This window comes from Manis pentadactyla, chromosome 8, assembly GCF_030020395.1.
Source record: "Manis pentadactyla isolate mManPen7 chromosome 8, mManPen7.hap1, whole genome shotgun sequence".
Lineage (NCBI taxonomy): Eukaryota > Metazoa > Chordata > Mammalia > Pholidota > Manidae > Manis > Manis pentadactyla.
The window spans coordinates 126,027,012-126,041,023 of NC_080026.1; the positions used below are offsets into that span (position 1 = coordinate 126,027,012).

Sequence of the window (14,012 nt, forward strand, 5' to 3'; positions counted from 1 at the left end):
GAATTTAATCATTTTAAATGTCATGAATGGTGTAGTGGAAACCAACCTTTTTGTGCAAAAACTGTAAGAGGTATATCTTAGGATAAATTCCTAGAAATGAGAGTGCTAGGTTAAAAGACAAACACACTGTAGTTTTTTTAAGCAATGGTTGTAGCAGTCTGCATTCCTTCCAGCAATGTACCAGAGTACCTGTTTCCACATAGCTTTGTGAATGGACTATATTTTTATACTTTTAGTTTTTCTCTGATAGGTAAGAAAAAGTAAATCAGTGTAAATAGTAAAATCTTATCATGAGTAAAGTTAAACTTGTCTTCATGTATTTGAGGACCATTTATATATTTTTGGTGAATTGTCTCTTTATGTCTTTTGTTCAATTTTCTGTTGAGATATTTTTATTCTTTTCCTTCAAAAGTTCTTTACTTATTAGGAATATTATCCTTTTATCTGTTGAACAGTTCTTTCCCAAATTTGTACTGTCTTTTGACATTGTTCATGGTGATTTTTGTTTTTATCATGCTTAAGTCTTTGTATTTTACTCTCATCAAAGTTATCACTCTTGGATCAGAGTTAAAATGCCTTTTCCTACATCCTTCCTATACATACTTCCTATAAAGGAAGCCACCTGTGTTTTCTTCTATTACTTTTATGGTTTTGCTTTTTTAATCTAGATCACCAATGCATTTGAAGTTTAATTTTGTTTATGGTGTGAGGTATGGATCTAAATATATCTTTTTCTACCAGTTGTCCCATAAACGTTTATTTTAAAAATCCATTTGATCCATGATTCAAAATACAACCTTTTTTCTAAAGTTTCATTTGTATATGGTTCTATTTATGGATTTTCTATTCTACTCTGATCTGTTTGTCACTGGTGTGCCAGTATCACAGCATAATTTTAATTATAGAGGGCTTATAAATATTCTAATGTTTAGTAATACTTGTCTTTTTTTTTTTTTTAGCTTTTCTTTTTTAGTGTTTTCCTGGCTATTTTGTACATTTATTTTTTTGTATGATGATTGTTATTAATTCGTCAATTTCTATAAACACTTATTGATGTCTTTGTTGATATTGGGTTAGATTTATAAATTAGTTCAGATATAACTGACATCTTTGATGTTGGTTATTTTTTCCAAGGTGTGTCTTTTCATTTATTCACAACTACTATTATGCCTCTGATGGGTCTTGCATAATTTTCATTAAAATTTGTTCTTAAGTATTTTATCTTCTCCATAGCAATTTTAAGCGAGATTTTCTGTCCTTTACCTGGTCATTATTAGAAGGGTATTTTTTTCTGTGTATTAATTTTTTTATTTGTTACCTTACTGAATTCCTTGTTGTTTGAGTTTAGCACTGATACTTTAGGGATTCCAGGCACCTATCATATCATTTGCAAATAGAGATAGTTTGACTCTTTTTTTCTAGTTCTTATGCACTAATTAATTTTTCTTATATAATTACATTAGCTAATATCTCTAATACATTGTTAATACGAATAGAGATATTGGGCAAACTTGCCTTGTTCCTTATCTTAGCAGAAGAAATGCTTCCAATGTTTTCTTATTAAGCAAGATAATTGGCTCTGTGTGCATGTGTGTATGTGTGTGTGTGTGTGTGTGTGTGTGTTTGTGTGTGTGTGTGTGTGCACTTATGCTAAGAAAGTACCCTCAATTCATATTCTCTCAAATATTTTATCAGGAATAGGCATTGACTTTTGTCAAAGACTTTTTGGCATCTTCGAAGATAATCATTTTTTCTCTCTAGATTTATAAACACGTAATGTCAATGAATTTACTTATAATGAAACCTTGTAATCCTAGTTCTTATATTTATGTATTACTGAATTGGTAATTATTATTTATGTTTTCAGGTTAGCTTCAGCTTTCAAACACTAAGAACTTGTATTATATAACATAATTGGAATTAAAAAGCATATGCGGTCAGTACTGTTACATGTTGTCTAAATGTGCATAAGTTCATCCACACACAAACACATGTCTTCTATCAAGAAGTTGACAGAATCCTAGAATATAATTTTTAGCTCTGTTATTTATTAGATGTAGAAATGTGGACAGGCTTTTTTCTTTTATTTGAAGCTGTTCCTCTATCAAATGAATATAATACATATTGTGCAAGGATGAAATACGTAATGTGTGTGAAAGTATTTCAGAAATATTACAGTTGTATATAGATAACAAATGTTGTCATTGTTATTGACCTACTTCATGTATTTTTAACATACTGAATACTCAATGTTTTTTTCAGATGACTTGATTCAATTAAGAACTTTTTAAGGCAATTTTTAAAAAGGCAATCTCACTGAAAATGCAGATTTAGAAAGAGATACAACAAAAGTTCAGCAAGTTTGAATTTAAGAATTTGAACTTGACACAAATAGTAATTTTTGGTGGTAGGACTTGGATGTGGGAAAAAAAGCCTGGTATTTTATTTGGTATTGATGTTTGCTTTGTGAATAGGTTCTAATAATGTATCATTCTTGCCTATATCCCAGAGATACTTTGTTCTACTGTTTTAGATAAATGAAAACTTCACATTAAAGAAGCACAATTTAAAAGGGTTTAAGTACTTAAATGGTAGTCATTAAAGGTGGTCAAGAAATTTAGCTAGAGTAAGAAAGTGAAATATGACTAAAGTTATTCTTTTATCAAAGAAAATGAAACATGCCTAAAGTTATTATTTTATCAAAGTAAATAAAAGATACTAAATATGTAGTTTCAGTAGGGTTGGGTTAAAATTTATTTGGAGAAATATTTTTCAGTACTTATGCTTAAAACTCTTCTATTAAAAAAAAGCAGTTTTAAATATTTCACTCAACATTCAATCAGAATGTAAAATCAGAATTGTGATTATAGGTCAGAGATTAACCATTTTTACAAAGTAATCACTGTAAGTCAAAAGGCCTACTTTAAATTGTGAAACCTGTCATCTTTCTAGTAGGAAAAAATGACACTATCTTAAGAACAGGTTAATACATAGCAATTGTAATTCTGGGGTTTTTTAGAGAAAAATGAAATTGCTAAGATGTTATTGGTATCAATATTTCATGTTCATTTATATCAAACAGAAACAACTATATTCTGTTTCACCTTTTGATAAACCACACATTGATGAAAATTTGGGCTTAGAGTTGTCAATAAAAATTTGTTTGAAGAATAGAATTTTAAATCATGTGGCTATTTGAACATTTGTCAAATATAGTAAGAATTGCCAGAATTCTTACTATATTTGAAATCTTATATGTAGCATATCTGCTAAATGTCAAGTATAATTATGCCACAAGTATACAAGGAAACTAAATAGCCATAATCTCCTAACCTCCAGAAGTTAATATTACATGTATATTTCACACAGCAATGACATAGCCACAAAAGCAGTGAGGCGCATAAACTGACTTTGAAACAAGAACTGCCTTTGACTACTTTTTGGTTTCATGTTTCTAACATATATTCATTATACACAGATTGTTTGAGTAACCCTTATAACATCTTTTTTCCCTGTTATTGTTTAGTTTTGGTTATAAGTTGCTATTGCAACATTATATTATAGGGAAACAAATATCATGTGACCACATACTACCTCTCTGGTGTATGTCTAGGCCATGACATCGTCATCATATCAAATTTGCCAAACAAAGGGCCACTGTAGGATGATTTCATAGGTACTTATTCAGCATAAAAGATAACCTCAAGTGCCGAAAATAGCACAATAATTTCAGCACTGTCATGAAGTATAAATCATAAGCAATTGAATTTAAAATACATTTGTGCCATTTTTGCCTGAAATTCGGCAGCACGAGGGACTTGTCTCAAAATGAGCTTACATTAAAAAGTATTTTAACATAATTTTTTTGTCTCAGAAATTAGTAAAGATACTATAGAATAATTAGTTTAGGAAACTCTGCAAGCATAGCTATTATCCTGTGCTGCCATAAAGGATAAGTAAAAAGTGTATCCAAGTGTTTAAATATTAATGTGCATCATTTCTTTTTTTTAGTAAAGTTCTGAATACAAGATAGTATTGATATGAAACTCTGCAAGTTAATATTAAAAGATATCATGGTATATTTATTCAGTATTCATGAATTATATGTTATCAATGTACCTTAGGGTCCCTTTGTTGATCAATGAGAGTTTTCTTTATTCGTTGCAATGTTACATCTTGCCTTCCATTTCTGTAATTCTTACATCTTGAGTTTCCATAGTTAATTCTATAATTTTCTTAAAGGAAATCACATTGATTTATTTAAATATTCCTTATGGAGAAAAACTCACAGCTTTATGTAGAAATTTCTTCTAGCAGAAACCAACCACCCCTCCAAAAAAAAAAACAAGCCAGGTTATTAAAAATCTACCTAATACTGAAACTTACTTTGTATATGTTTGTAGGGGTATATGAATTTACTTTAATTATCTATTTTTTCAAAGTAAATAATCCTAAATGATTAACAAGATGCTTAGTGTTCTAGAATATTTTAAATTATGGTGAAAAGCAATGATTCATTAGCTTATTTTTAATATGTGTATGTAAATCAGGAAAAGACCAGTTAATTTCATTTTTATCTATAGAATGGTTTAACTGGCTGGAGGTGTGCAGGAACACAATTATTCTCATTAAAGGTTTTTGAAAGTGTTAGTGACATGGTCAGCCTTGTCTCTTTAGAATATGTCTCAGGATTGGAGAGTGAATTGAAGCCTAGAAATACTGAAAGTGGAAAGATCAGATATGTGAGTGTATTTTTGTCAGTAAGAGAATGTGAGTGACAATACTTGAATGATGGCATTTGCAAAGAAGGGGTCAGATATAAGAGATTGTGAATTTGGACACTAGAATCTACCAATTGATTGGATGTTGGGCACAATAAAGTATGAGGTTTGTGTTTTAAATAATTGGAATGCTGCTCTTTAACAAAAGAATGCAAAGAAAATGAAACAAATTAATATGAGCCAAATTGTGTATAATTATTATACCATGGACTGTTTGTTTCAGTTAGTATTCTGAAATACTAAATCTGAGAATGATCTCAGAAGGTTAAAGGATGTTATTTGGGCAAACAGACATACTTTAAAAAATCTAATATATAAATGTATATTATTGTTGTAAGTAGTAATAGTAATAGAATAGTTGCATTTATTAAATGCTTGAGATATGTTAGATATTTTAAAGTGTATCATCTCATTTAATTATCACATCAATCCTGAGTTAAGTATTATCATTATCCTTTTGCAGATGAAGAAACTAAGCATAGAGAGGTTAAATAAATTGCCCAAGGTCACATGGCTAATGGTTGTAGATGTACATTTTAAAGCTAAGCTCTTTGACTCTTAGGCTCTCATGGTCTTTGAAACTCATTTCATTAAGCAGATATACCAAATTAGAAAATGGAAAGAAGCCCAAAGAAGAGTAAGATAAATACCTGGATCCATATTAGGCTTCAGGATACCTCAAAGACTTCAAAGAATTTCACAAACATTTTAAATAATTGAATTTATTTCTCTTTAATTAAAAATAACTTACATGATAAACCTAGTTTTTGAATGGCAGGAAGGAAATACATAATATAAAAATAAGGTAATAAAACTTTCCTTGAAATGTTGATGCACATGTTTGTGATAGAGAATATTAAATGCCATCATTTTGTTTTTGACTTGTAGCTTGTACATGCAGTGGCCATGCAAATATTTGTCATATGCACACAGGAAAATGTTTCTGCACAACTAAAGGAATAAAAGGTGACCAGTGCCAATTGTAAGTAAAAATAACTTTTTAGAACTTTTGTGGATTGAGTTTGTGCTGTAAAAGTTTAGTGTCTTCCTTTTCAAGTTTAGAGTTGTGCTAAGCACCCGATGTTGTAAGCTATGCTTACTTGAATTTTATCAATTCTCATAAAAAAGTAAGCCTTTTAAAATGACAGTTTTGTGGAGGTTTTAAAACAGTGCCTATAGAAAATATTTGTCTTGCATCTCTCTAAAAAAACAAATACTCTAATTTTTTCTGGAAAACACATTTTATATATCAAATCTGCATGTTATCTTATAATTTTCCTCCACAACTTGTTAAATAACTCCAATGGTCCTGTGCCTTTCTCTCTTGAATCTTTCATGATGAATTCTGTTAATTTTAGTTTTCTAAGTCTTTCAGCTGGTTCCTTATACTTGTTTTCTTCTTTTTCGCTGTTATTTCAGTAGACGTGGACCCACTCTTACTGTTACTCTGCTCTCAGTAGTTTTATGAGTGATTTTTGTCTTTTTATAATTCAGTTGTTATTCTCAAGATTTATTCTCTCCTCCTCAAAATTAACTTTAAAAGCAGTTTATTTCAGATTACTTAAGTGTTTTTTCTTTTTTTCTTATTCATATTCATCATATATTGTATAAAAATAATTTTTTATAGTTTTGAATTATATATGCAAACACTATATTAGAAATGTATAAGCCATAAAGTCCAACTATAATAATTATAAAATTGTAAAAAAATTGAAGTTCTAGAACTATAACTATATAAACATTTTAATCCAAAGAAGTCTGTGAACCATGGAAAATGATCGTTTTGTTTGTTTTTATTTAAAACAAATACATTGTTTGCTATAGAATTAGCCTGTACATTTCAAGTTAGATGACGATATCTTTGACTAGCCACTGAGGTATTATGGGTTTTCAAGTTCAGAGGTGGTGAGCAGAACCAGTTTTTATTCATTCTCCATTGTCTCTCAACTTAAAAATGAGGTCAAAGCATAAGATCTTAAGGAAATTTCTAGTAAGGAAGGCTATTCTGGTCTTAAGCAATTAAGTTAAATCAGAGTCCTATGCTATAAACCAGAAGGATGCCTCCAACATTTGCAACACTAAATACTGGTTGTTATAAGCAGGGCCAAGTTCACGGGTGTGTGGCCTGTTCATTTGCACTAGGCCTCATACTTAGAGGGCATCATACTTGGTTTAATGCTCTGCTGCCACTATCTTAAAATTCTTAATAAATGTTCAACAAGAGCCTTACATTTTTACCTTGCACTGTTCTTTGCCTCCTTATTCCCCCAATGAATTATCTAGCAGGTTTGGAACATAAGCAACCGATATTTCAATTTTGTCCTGAGATTTCATCGTGATTATAAACACTGACAATTTAATTTGTATTGCATTTTTGCATAAATGATATAACCATCCATAATAATTATTTCTTATGTGATGCAATACTTCAGTAACATATTTTTTGTTTCCAGGTAGGAGAGAACAGTATTTTAATTCATCAAACTTATGGGCTTTTAAGCTTAGATGTAGAGTTACAGGTTTGGCATTATTTATGAAATATTAGAAAAATAAATTATATAGTTTTGAATTCTGAAAGTACATTTTCCCCTGTTCTTATTTATGATTTTTTATAAGCAGGGGAAATTGGAATACTAATTTGGAAAGAGTATTTTGTAGATAATCTTTGTAGATAGAATTATATTCATTACTTTGTTTTTTATTTATTTAGCTTTTGAGTGTGGGGCTATGAAAGACAAGGTCATCATTCTTAAAGCAATTATTTTCTACAGTGTGCTTATACTGGAAAAAATGCTCCTGTTAGGAAGAAAAGCTAGTCATTCAAGTCAGTAAACAATTATTAAATGAGCACTTGCCTCTATTAATGAAGATGAATAACACGTGGTTTTTGCTTGAAGTGTCTTTCAGGCTAGCAGTGGAGATACTAGCCGAAATAATATACTGATTTCTTCCATTAGTGATTTGAGATGCTTATGAACCCTTCCTTCTTCCCAGGATTTCTTTGGTCCAGAAGTATGTAGTTAGACATCACATCTTCTTGTATATTTTTCATAACTACCCCAAATTGAAATTGGTTTTCTTCCTGTTGCTGTCTTTTTCCTTGCATTGTTTGTGTTCTTGCCTGTATTCTTTACTAGAGTGAACTTCTTTGGGGACCATTGAATCAGTACCACAATGTAAGTGTTCAATAAATTTATTTAATGAAATGGAATGAAGAGAGTATTGAAGGAGTACTGATAAGGGAGTGACTAATTTGTCTTGGAGGGTTAAGGAGAGTTTGAGCAGAGGATATCAGAGTAGGAACTTGAAGGAGGAGTTAAAATATCCTGAGAAGAGAATAGAGTAAACAGAAGGGGAAACTGCATCAGTAAAGCAAAGGAGTAAAAATGAACTTGGTCATTGCATTTCCAATTTTTGCTTAAGGATGTAGAGAGCTGGAAAGAGCATCTCTCCTACCTTTGCAATGAATGAAATAAAACCTGGGCAAACTGCAAATTCATGAGTTGTCTTGAAACTATTGGAGAACTGAGGTTTCAGGTAACCAAATAGCCAAAAATCTACAGAGAGAAACAACAGCTTTTAGGAAGAGAGGAGACATAAACACTGGCTTACCTGGAGTGAAACCAAATAGGAACTTAAGAGTTGAGCTGAGGTGGTTGATAAATTAGTGCTCAAGTGTGCACTGTCAGCACAATGTGAAGTTCCTGGGGGTCACAGGAATTGGTGGAGTCCACATCCTTTATAGAGTTTTTTTCCCCCTTGAATCCCACTAGTTGCTCATGGAAAAGATTGGAGAAAATTTTAAGAATGTGTTTCCTATGGCACAAGCTGGGAGAGGGGAATGGTAGACACAATGGGTGGGGCTTTGATAGTGGGGTCAAAAATATTCATTTAAAGAGGCATTGAATTATTCCTTTTATCATGGAAAGTTCTCATTCTGACTGTGGCCTAACATACAACTGGAACTCAGAAATATCGAGATTGGACCTTGAGGGTGTTATACCAGGAGCCATGTAGTAGAAGACCGGAGAAGGGAGAGCTTATTGATATGGTGTCACTCTCCCGAGATTTAGGATTTCATGTTTTAGTGATTATACCTGTCATTGCTCATGATTCTTTAAAGTGTGGGCATGATGATTGCCTCTGACAAATGATGGAAGATTCTGGAACTGTCTTGGGGAAATTTTCAGCATTGGGGTCAGAAAACTTAGGAAGTTGAATGTATTGGAATGCATGCATTATGTAATGTCAGACAGCCCATTAACTGACTATTTTTTTGTGGAGGTCTTCCAGAATACTTCCTTCACTAAGAAATTAAGGAGTATAAAAGTAAGGGGAGCTCTGGAGTCTGTGAAATTCAATGATGGCTGGTCTGTGCAGGTCATGGTAGAAAGTGGAAAATATTACCAGTTGGCTGGGGTTCCTAATGTCAGTGAATATGCCAGGATTGCAGAATAGTAGAGGCCAAGTGGTGGCATTAACTCTTAAAAAGGGGGTGTTGGTTGGCTGGGATTTGTGGTAATGCCTGAGTGAGTTCTTGCAGCCAACTTGATTATTGTTTGACTTTTATCACCAGAAAAAAATCATGAACCAATATGTAGAAGGTTGATGTCAGCTGCCGCATTGGAGAATTATGACCCTTCACTCATTTTATGGTTTTGATCTGAATCTCTGGATCCCAGAGTCCAATTAATGTAGAGTTTGGTTCCTGAAGTAGAGGAAGCTCATGCCATCTATCAATATACACCATAAATACCCCTCCACTATTTCTCCAATAGGACCTCAAGCCATTTAGTAGATAATTGGTCATTGGAAAAGGGAGCACACATACTTTTTTCTTTTTATTGGCAAATAAAATATACATGTTTAATGTGTACAACTTATATAGAGATATACATACGAATTATATATATATATATATATACTTACACAAAGATTGTGAAATAATGACCACAGATAAGATAATTAATACATCCCTTAGCACAGCTGGTACTATTTTTCTTTATCCCTATGATTATTTTTTTTTCCCCTTTCTTTTTCCCTGCCCTCATCCCTCCCTTCCCACCCATTCTCCCCAGTCCCTTTCCCTTTGGTAACTGTCAGTCCATTCTTGGGTTCTGTGATTCTGCTGCTGTTTTGTCCCTTCAGTTTTCCTTTGTTCTTATAGGGAGCAACATACTTTTGAAGGGCTTTATGAACTACTGTTGATCACCAAAATAACATTAATTTATTCACTTAAAATATCTGTTCAATATATTGTTGCTATGTATCTTGTGTTATATTAATATTTCAGAAGACACCATTGTGAAATTTTATCATAACGTTTGCTGCATGTGAAGAAATCAAAAAACAAAAACAAACAAAAGCTTGTTTCTGGTTTGGTTCTGGATTAGAACTTGTCTCATCTCCTAATTACCAGAAAATTTCTAAATTCCAATAAAAGTCAATGAAATGTTCTTATGTTTTGTACACGGTACATGTGAAACTCAAAGTATTTTGCTTGGACAAAGGAGTACATTAATCTATTAGGTCAGTGGTTCTCAAAAGGGGTAGAATAGCACCCTCTAGGACTTTATGGATTTTTATAATTAATTGTCTTAAAAATTAGAGAGTAATACTGGCATTTAGAGTTTAAGTGTCATAGTTCTTTTTTTAGACTGAGAACTTTGGAGAGAAGTAATAAGTAGAATTTTGGTCCACATCTGTTAAGTTGCATACATTAGATCTACATACTCATTCTGTGGTCATTTTCCCTGTCCCTAAATACTTAATTGGAGAGGATATATGCAGCAGCTGGCAGACCCCTTATGCTGGCTTTTGACCTGTGGAGAAAGAACCATTAAGGTAGAAAGGGCCAAGTAGAATAAGTCCCTGAAACTCCTATCATTCACTCTGGGTCCTGTCAAGATGGTGAATCAGAAATTAGAGATCTCATGACAAGACAAATAACAGGCTGCTGAAATGGAGAAAATGAGGAAGAATTATATTCTCAAATATGAGCTGGGTCTTATTTGTAAGTGATTAATATATGAACAGGATTATGTTACAGAAAATATATGCTTCCACCACAAGCCATACATTCTATTTCTAGACCTTGGAAACTACATTACTTCTTAGGTTATAGGAAATAGAGGGAAGGTTAGAAAAAGATACAGTAATATAAGAGCTAGTAGAGTTGTGTTGTAAGCTTCTGGGAACACTTAGAGTCACCTGTTGAGAAACAGTTGGCATCCCCAAATAAATAATTTTAATATGTAATTTCTAACATATAGGTTTCATATCATAATCCTACAAATCAAAAAGAAATATAGGATAAGAATAATATAATTGTAATCACTTTATTAATGAAATTTAGTAATATTCACAAGATGACACTAATAATAATATTTTGTTTTTAGACTCAAGTGGAGTCTCAACTATTTTCTAGACTCATGGCTTACTCAAAGATGTGTGTTGTATATTCCATGAACAGCATAGCTATTGGTGATGAGCTTTTCTGATATGATGAACATGTCATAAAAACTCTATTTTCAACTTACATGGCAATTTCATTTCTAAAAAGTTCAGTGTATGTTATAAAAATGTAAAAGTGCTCTGTGTTTGTGTGAAAAATGGAGCTAGGTTCTAGGGTCAAATAATGATGAAAAATGTGTTTATTTGCCATGTTATTCAAAAATTGTGTGCGATTTATATCAGTTTTTTGTTTTGTGGAGTTGCCTTGTACATTAAGGATGTCTACTCTACTCGGTCTGCCTTTCAGCCCTTTTAGTAAGTTCCATTAGGACTCCATGATTGTGGAGATAACTGTTACCCACACATTTATCCCCATAGAGAACCACTGGCCTAATCAGTTAGTGTTTTCCTTTAGCCAAAAGACTTCTTGAGATCTTAAAGGAATTTACTGACTTCTAGAGAAAATTACATATTGATGGTATTCTTAGGTATTATGTTGGCAGATTAATCAAAATTGGTAGCTTGATCCAGAATCATGTTTTACTTTTTATCCAAAGTAAATTGAAGATAAAATTTCTTAACAGCATTTGAAATTATAATTATCAGAAATATATAGCCCTGTTACTAAGCAGGATCTTTTAAGTTGAGTAGACTAATTCATAATTGAATCCCCTTTTCTCTCCCTTATACCTTTCCTCATGACTGATCACAGCTTCTTCATAGCTACTTATATTAGGCTTAAGACATTGGTTCTCAAAATTAGTGTGCAGAAGAAATCTCCTGGAATAAGGTTACTTAAACTCTGGAATGGGGACTAAAGTTTTACTTTACTACAAGCATTTCAGGTGACTGAAATCACAGTCCCTGATGCACTTTGAGAAATACTGCCATAGGAGGATCTTCTGAACACTTTTTCTCCCTGGTTTATATTTAGGCCAGCAATAGCTAAGATTTTTACCCATTTTTCTCTACTTCATTATATGTAGTCTTTTTTTTTTGTTTTTTGGTGGGGGCAGAGCAGCAGAGGATGATGCCAATGTGTTTTTCATTTTAGGAAAATCAAATTTATGCCTTCTTTTATAGACTGGTTTTTGGCACATAGCAGGGGCATTATTAAACAAGTACAAATGAATATATTGTAGGACTTTGGTTTTGCCAATTAACTTCTTTTTTAAAAAGTGTTTTATATTGGGAATGGGGAAAAACAGTACTTCTCTCATCTCCCTTCCTTAGTCTACATTAAGTTGTTATGCAAAGAATACAGAGGAATAATTTACTGTACAACCTGCCTTTTTTGTACTGTATCTAATTTAGCTTCATAAACACAATTAAATAAACAGCTGGTGAAGATAGTTTTCAATTATTAATAATATTGTTAGGGTTTTTCTAGGTCTTTTTTGCTCACTGTAATTCCAACTGCAGATATGGCTAATGGATTACTTGTATTAATGAGCCAAACGGCCTTGATGTCTAAGGAATACAATACTTGAAGAATTCTTATGCTTGCTTTGTTCTGAAAACATTTACTCACTGAGAGACGCCATAAGCAGTACCAAAAGCCATAAATCTCAACATAGCAGTTCAGAAAGCATGTTATTAAGCCAGTTTAAGCTTATCCAATTTGTCTTCCTGAATTTAAAACTTCTGGAATTTTAAGAATGTACTTCTGAATCTAAGTGTTACCTCTGTTATCAGTCTTCCTAAGCTAACACATCATCCCCCAGAGCTGTACTCCATTGAATTTCATTTAGTTGTCTTGTGAAAATTTTCTGACCATGAGGCTGTTTCCCAGTTTCTGTTACAGTTAGAGTGGAGATCACATAATTAAGTCCTGACCAATAGATGTAAGTAGTGTCTAGCACTCCAGGTCTGGCCCCTAAAAATCTCCTGTGTCACACATCCTCTCTCTCCCCATTCATCAGTTAAAAGGGAGAGAAAGATGAGGACCTGTAAGATTGCAGAGCTCAGGAGTAGCCCAGGCCCTGAGAGACTGCGCGGAGTAGGACCTCTTCCCCAGTGCCACCCTACACAAAATTGTGCCTTTCAGTACAAAAAATCTTCCGTTGTGTAAAACTAGTAAGATTTTTAAGGTTGTTACAGGAGAAAGCATACCCTTCCACGAGTAATTATTATTCCTTTAGCACCCTATTTGACATTTTTAATTACTGCACTTCCATTTGAATAACCACAAATGAACATATTCATTAAGTGTGACCTCGGGAGTTAGGTTAGTGAACTGTGAGGTAATTAGGGTCAACTTGTTCTTTGATCCCCATTCATCTCTTAAAATCTTTACAGACTCGTCGATCTGTTTTATCGGAGCTATTGTCATTGAAGGCCATCTCTTAGGGTGCTTTAACATAATCCTCAATCTCCAGTTAGATTATTACACTGACATCAGGCATAACAAAGTTAAGTGGTTTTAATGCTGGATGGTCAGAATAGATCTCAATACCTATGGAATTGTTGGGATTGTTATTTTAAAAGAAGTGCACAATAAGGAACAGAGTATCAAATTAAGGTGTAGGATACCGTAATTAGAAGTTGGAAATGGTTACAAAAAAAACCAGGCTTATATGCCAAAGAAAGAACATACACTTTAAGCTTTCAGTTTATTTTGGTTTATCTTCTATATTTCTTATTGAAAGTTATCTTTAAATATCAGAGGATGAAATAGTCTCCTAATATGTTCCAACTTTAGCATCTGTGAAGAAATGTTACAGTAAATTTCAACATTTTAGTGTAGAACATATATCTGGCATATGTGTAGATGTTTTA

The 14,012-nt window shown here is 32.5% G+C and overlaps 1 protein-coding gene across 6 annotated transcripts in view; it reads left to right on the top strand.

Moving 5' to 3' along the window:
* ATRNL1 (attractin like 1) overlaps positions 1 to 14,012 on the top strand; it is a 750,424-nt gene that overhangs the window by 255,699 nt on the left and 480,713 nt on the right. For all 6 annotated transcript variants that reach the window (XR_008999031.1, XM_036898417.2, XM_036898415.2 and 3 more), the window contains one exon: positions 5,670 to 5,763. Coding sequence is in view for 5 of the 6 variants with exons in the window: in XM_036898417.2 (XP_036754312.2) it covers positions 5,670 to 5,763 (94 nt within the window). In the remaining variant the exon portion in view is untranslated. Of the gene's footprint in view, positions 1 to 5,669; positions 5,764 to 14,012 lie in introns of those variants that run through there.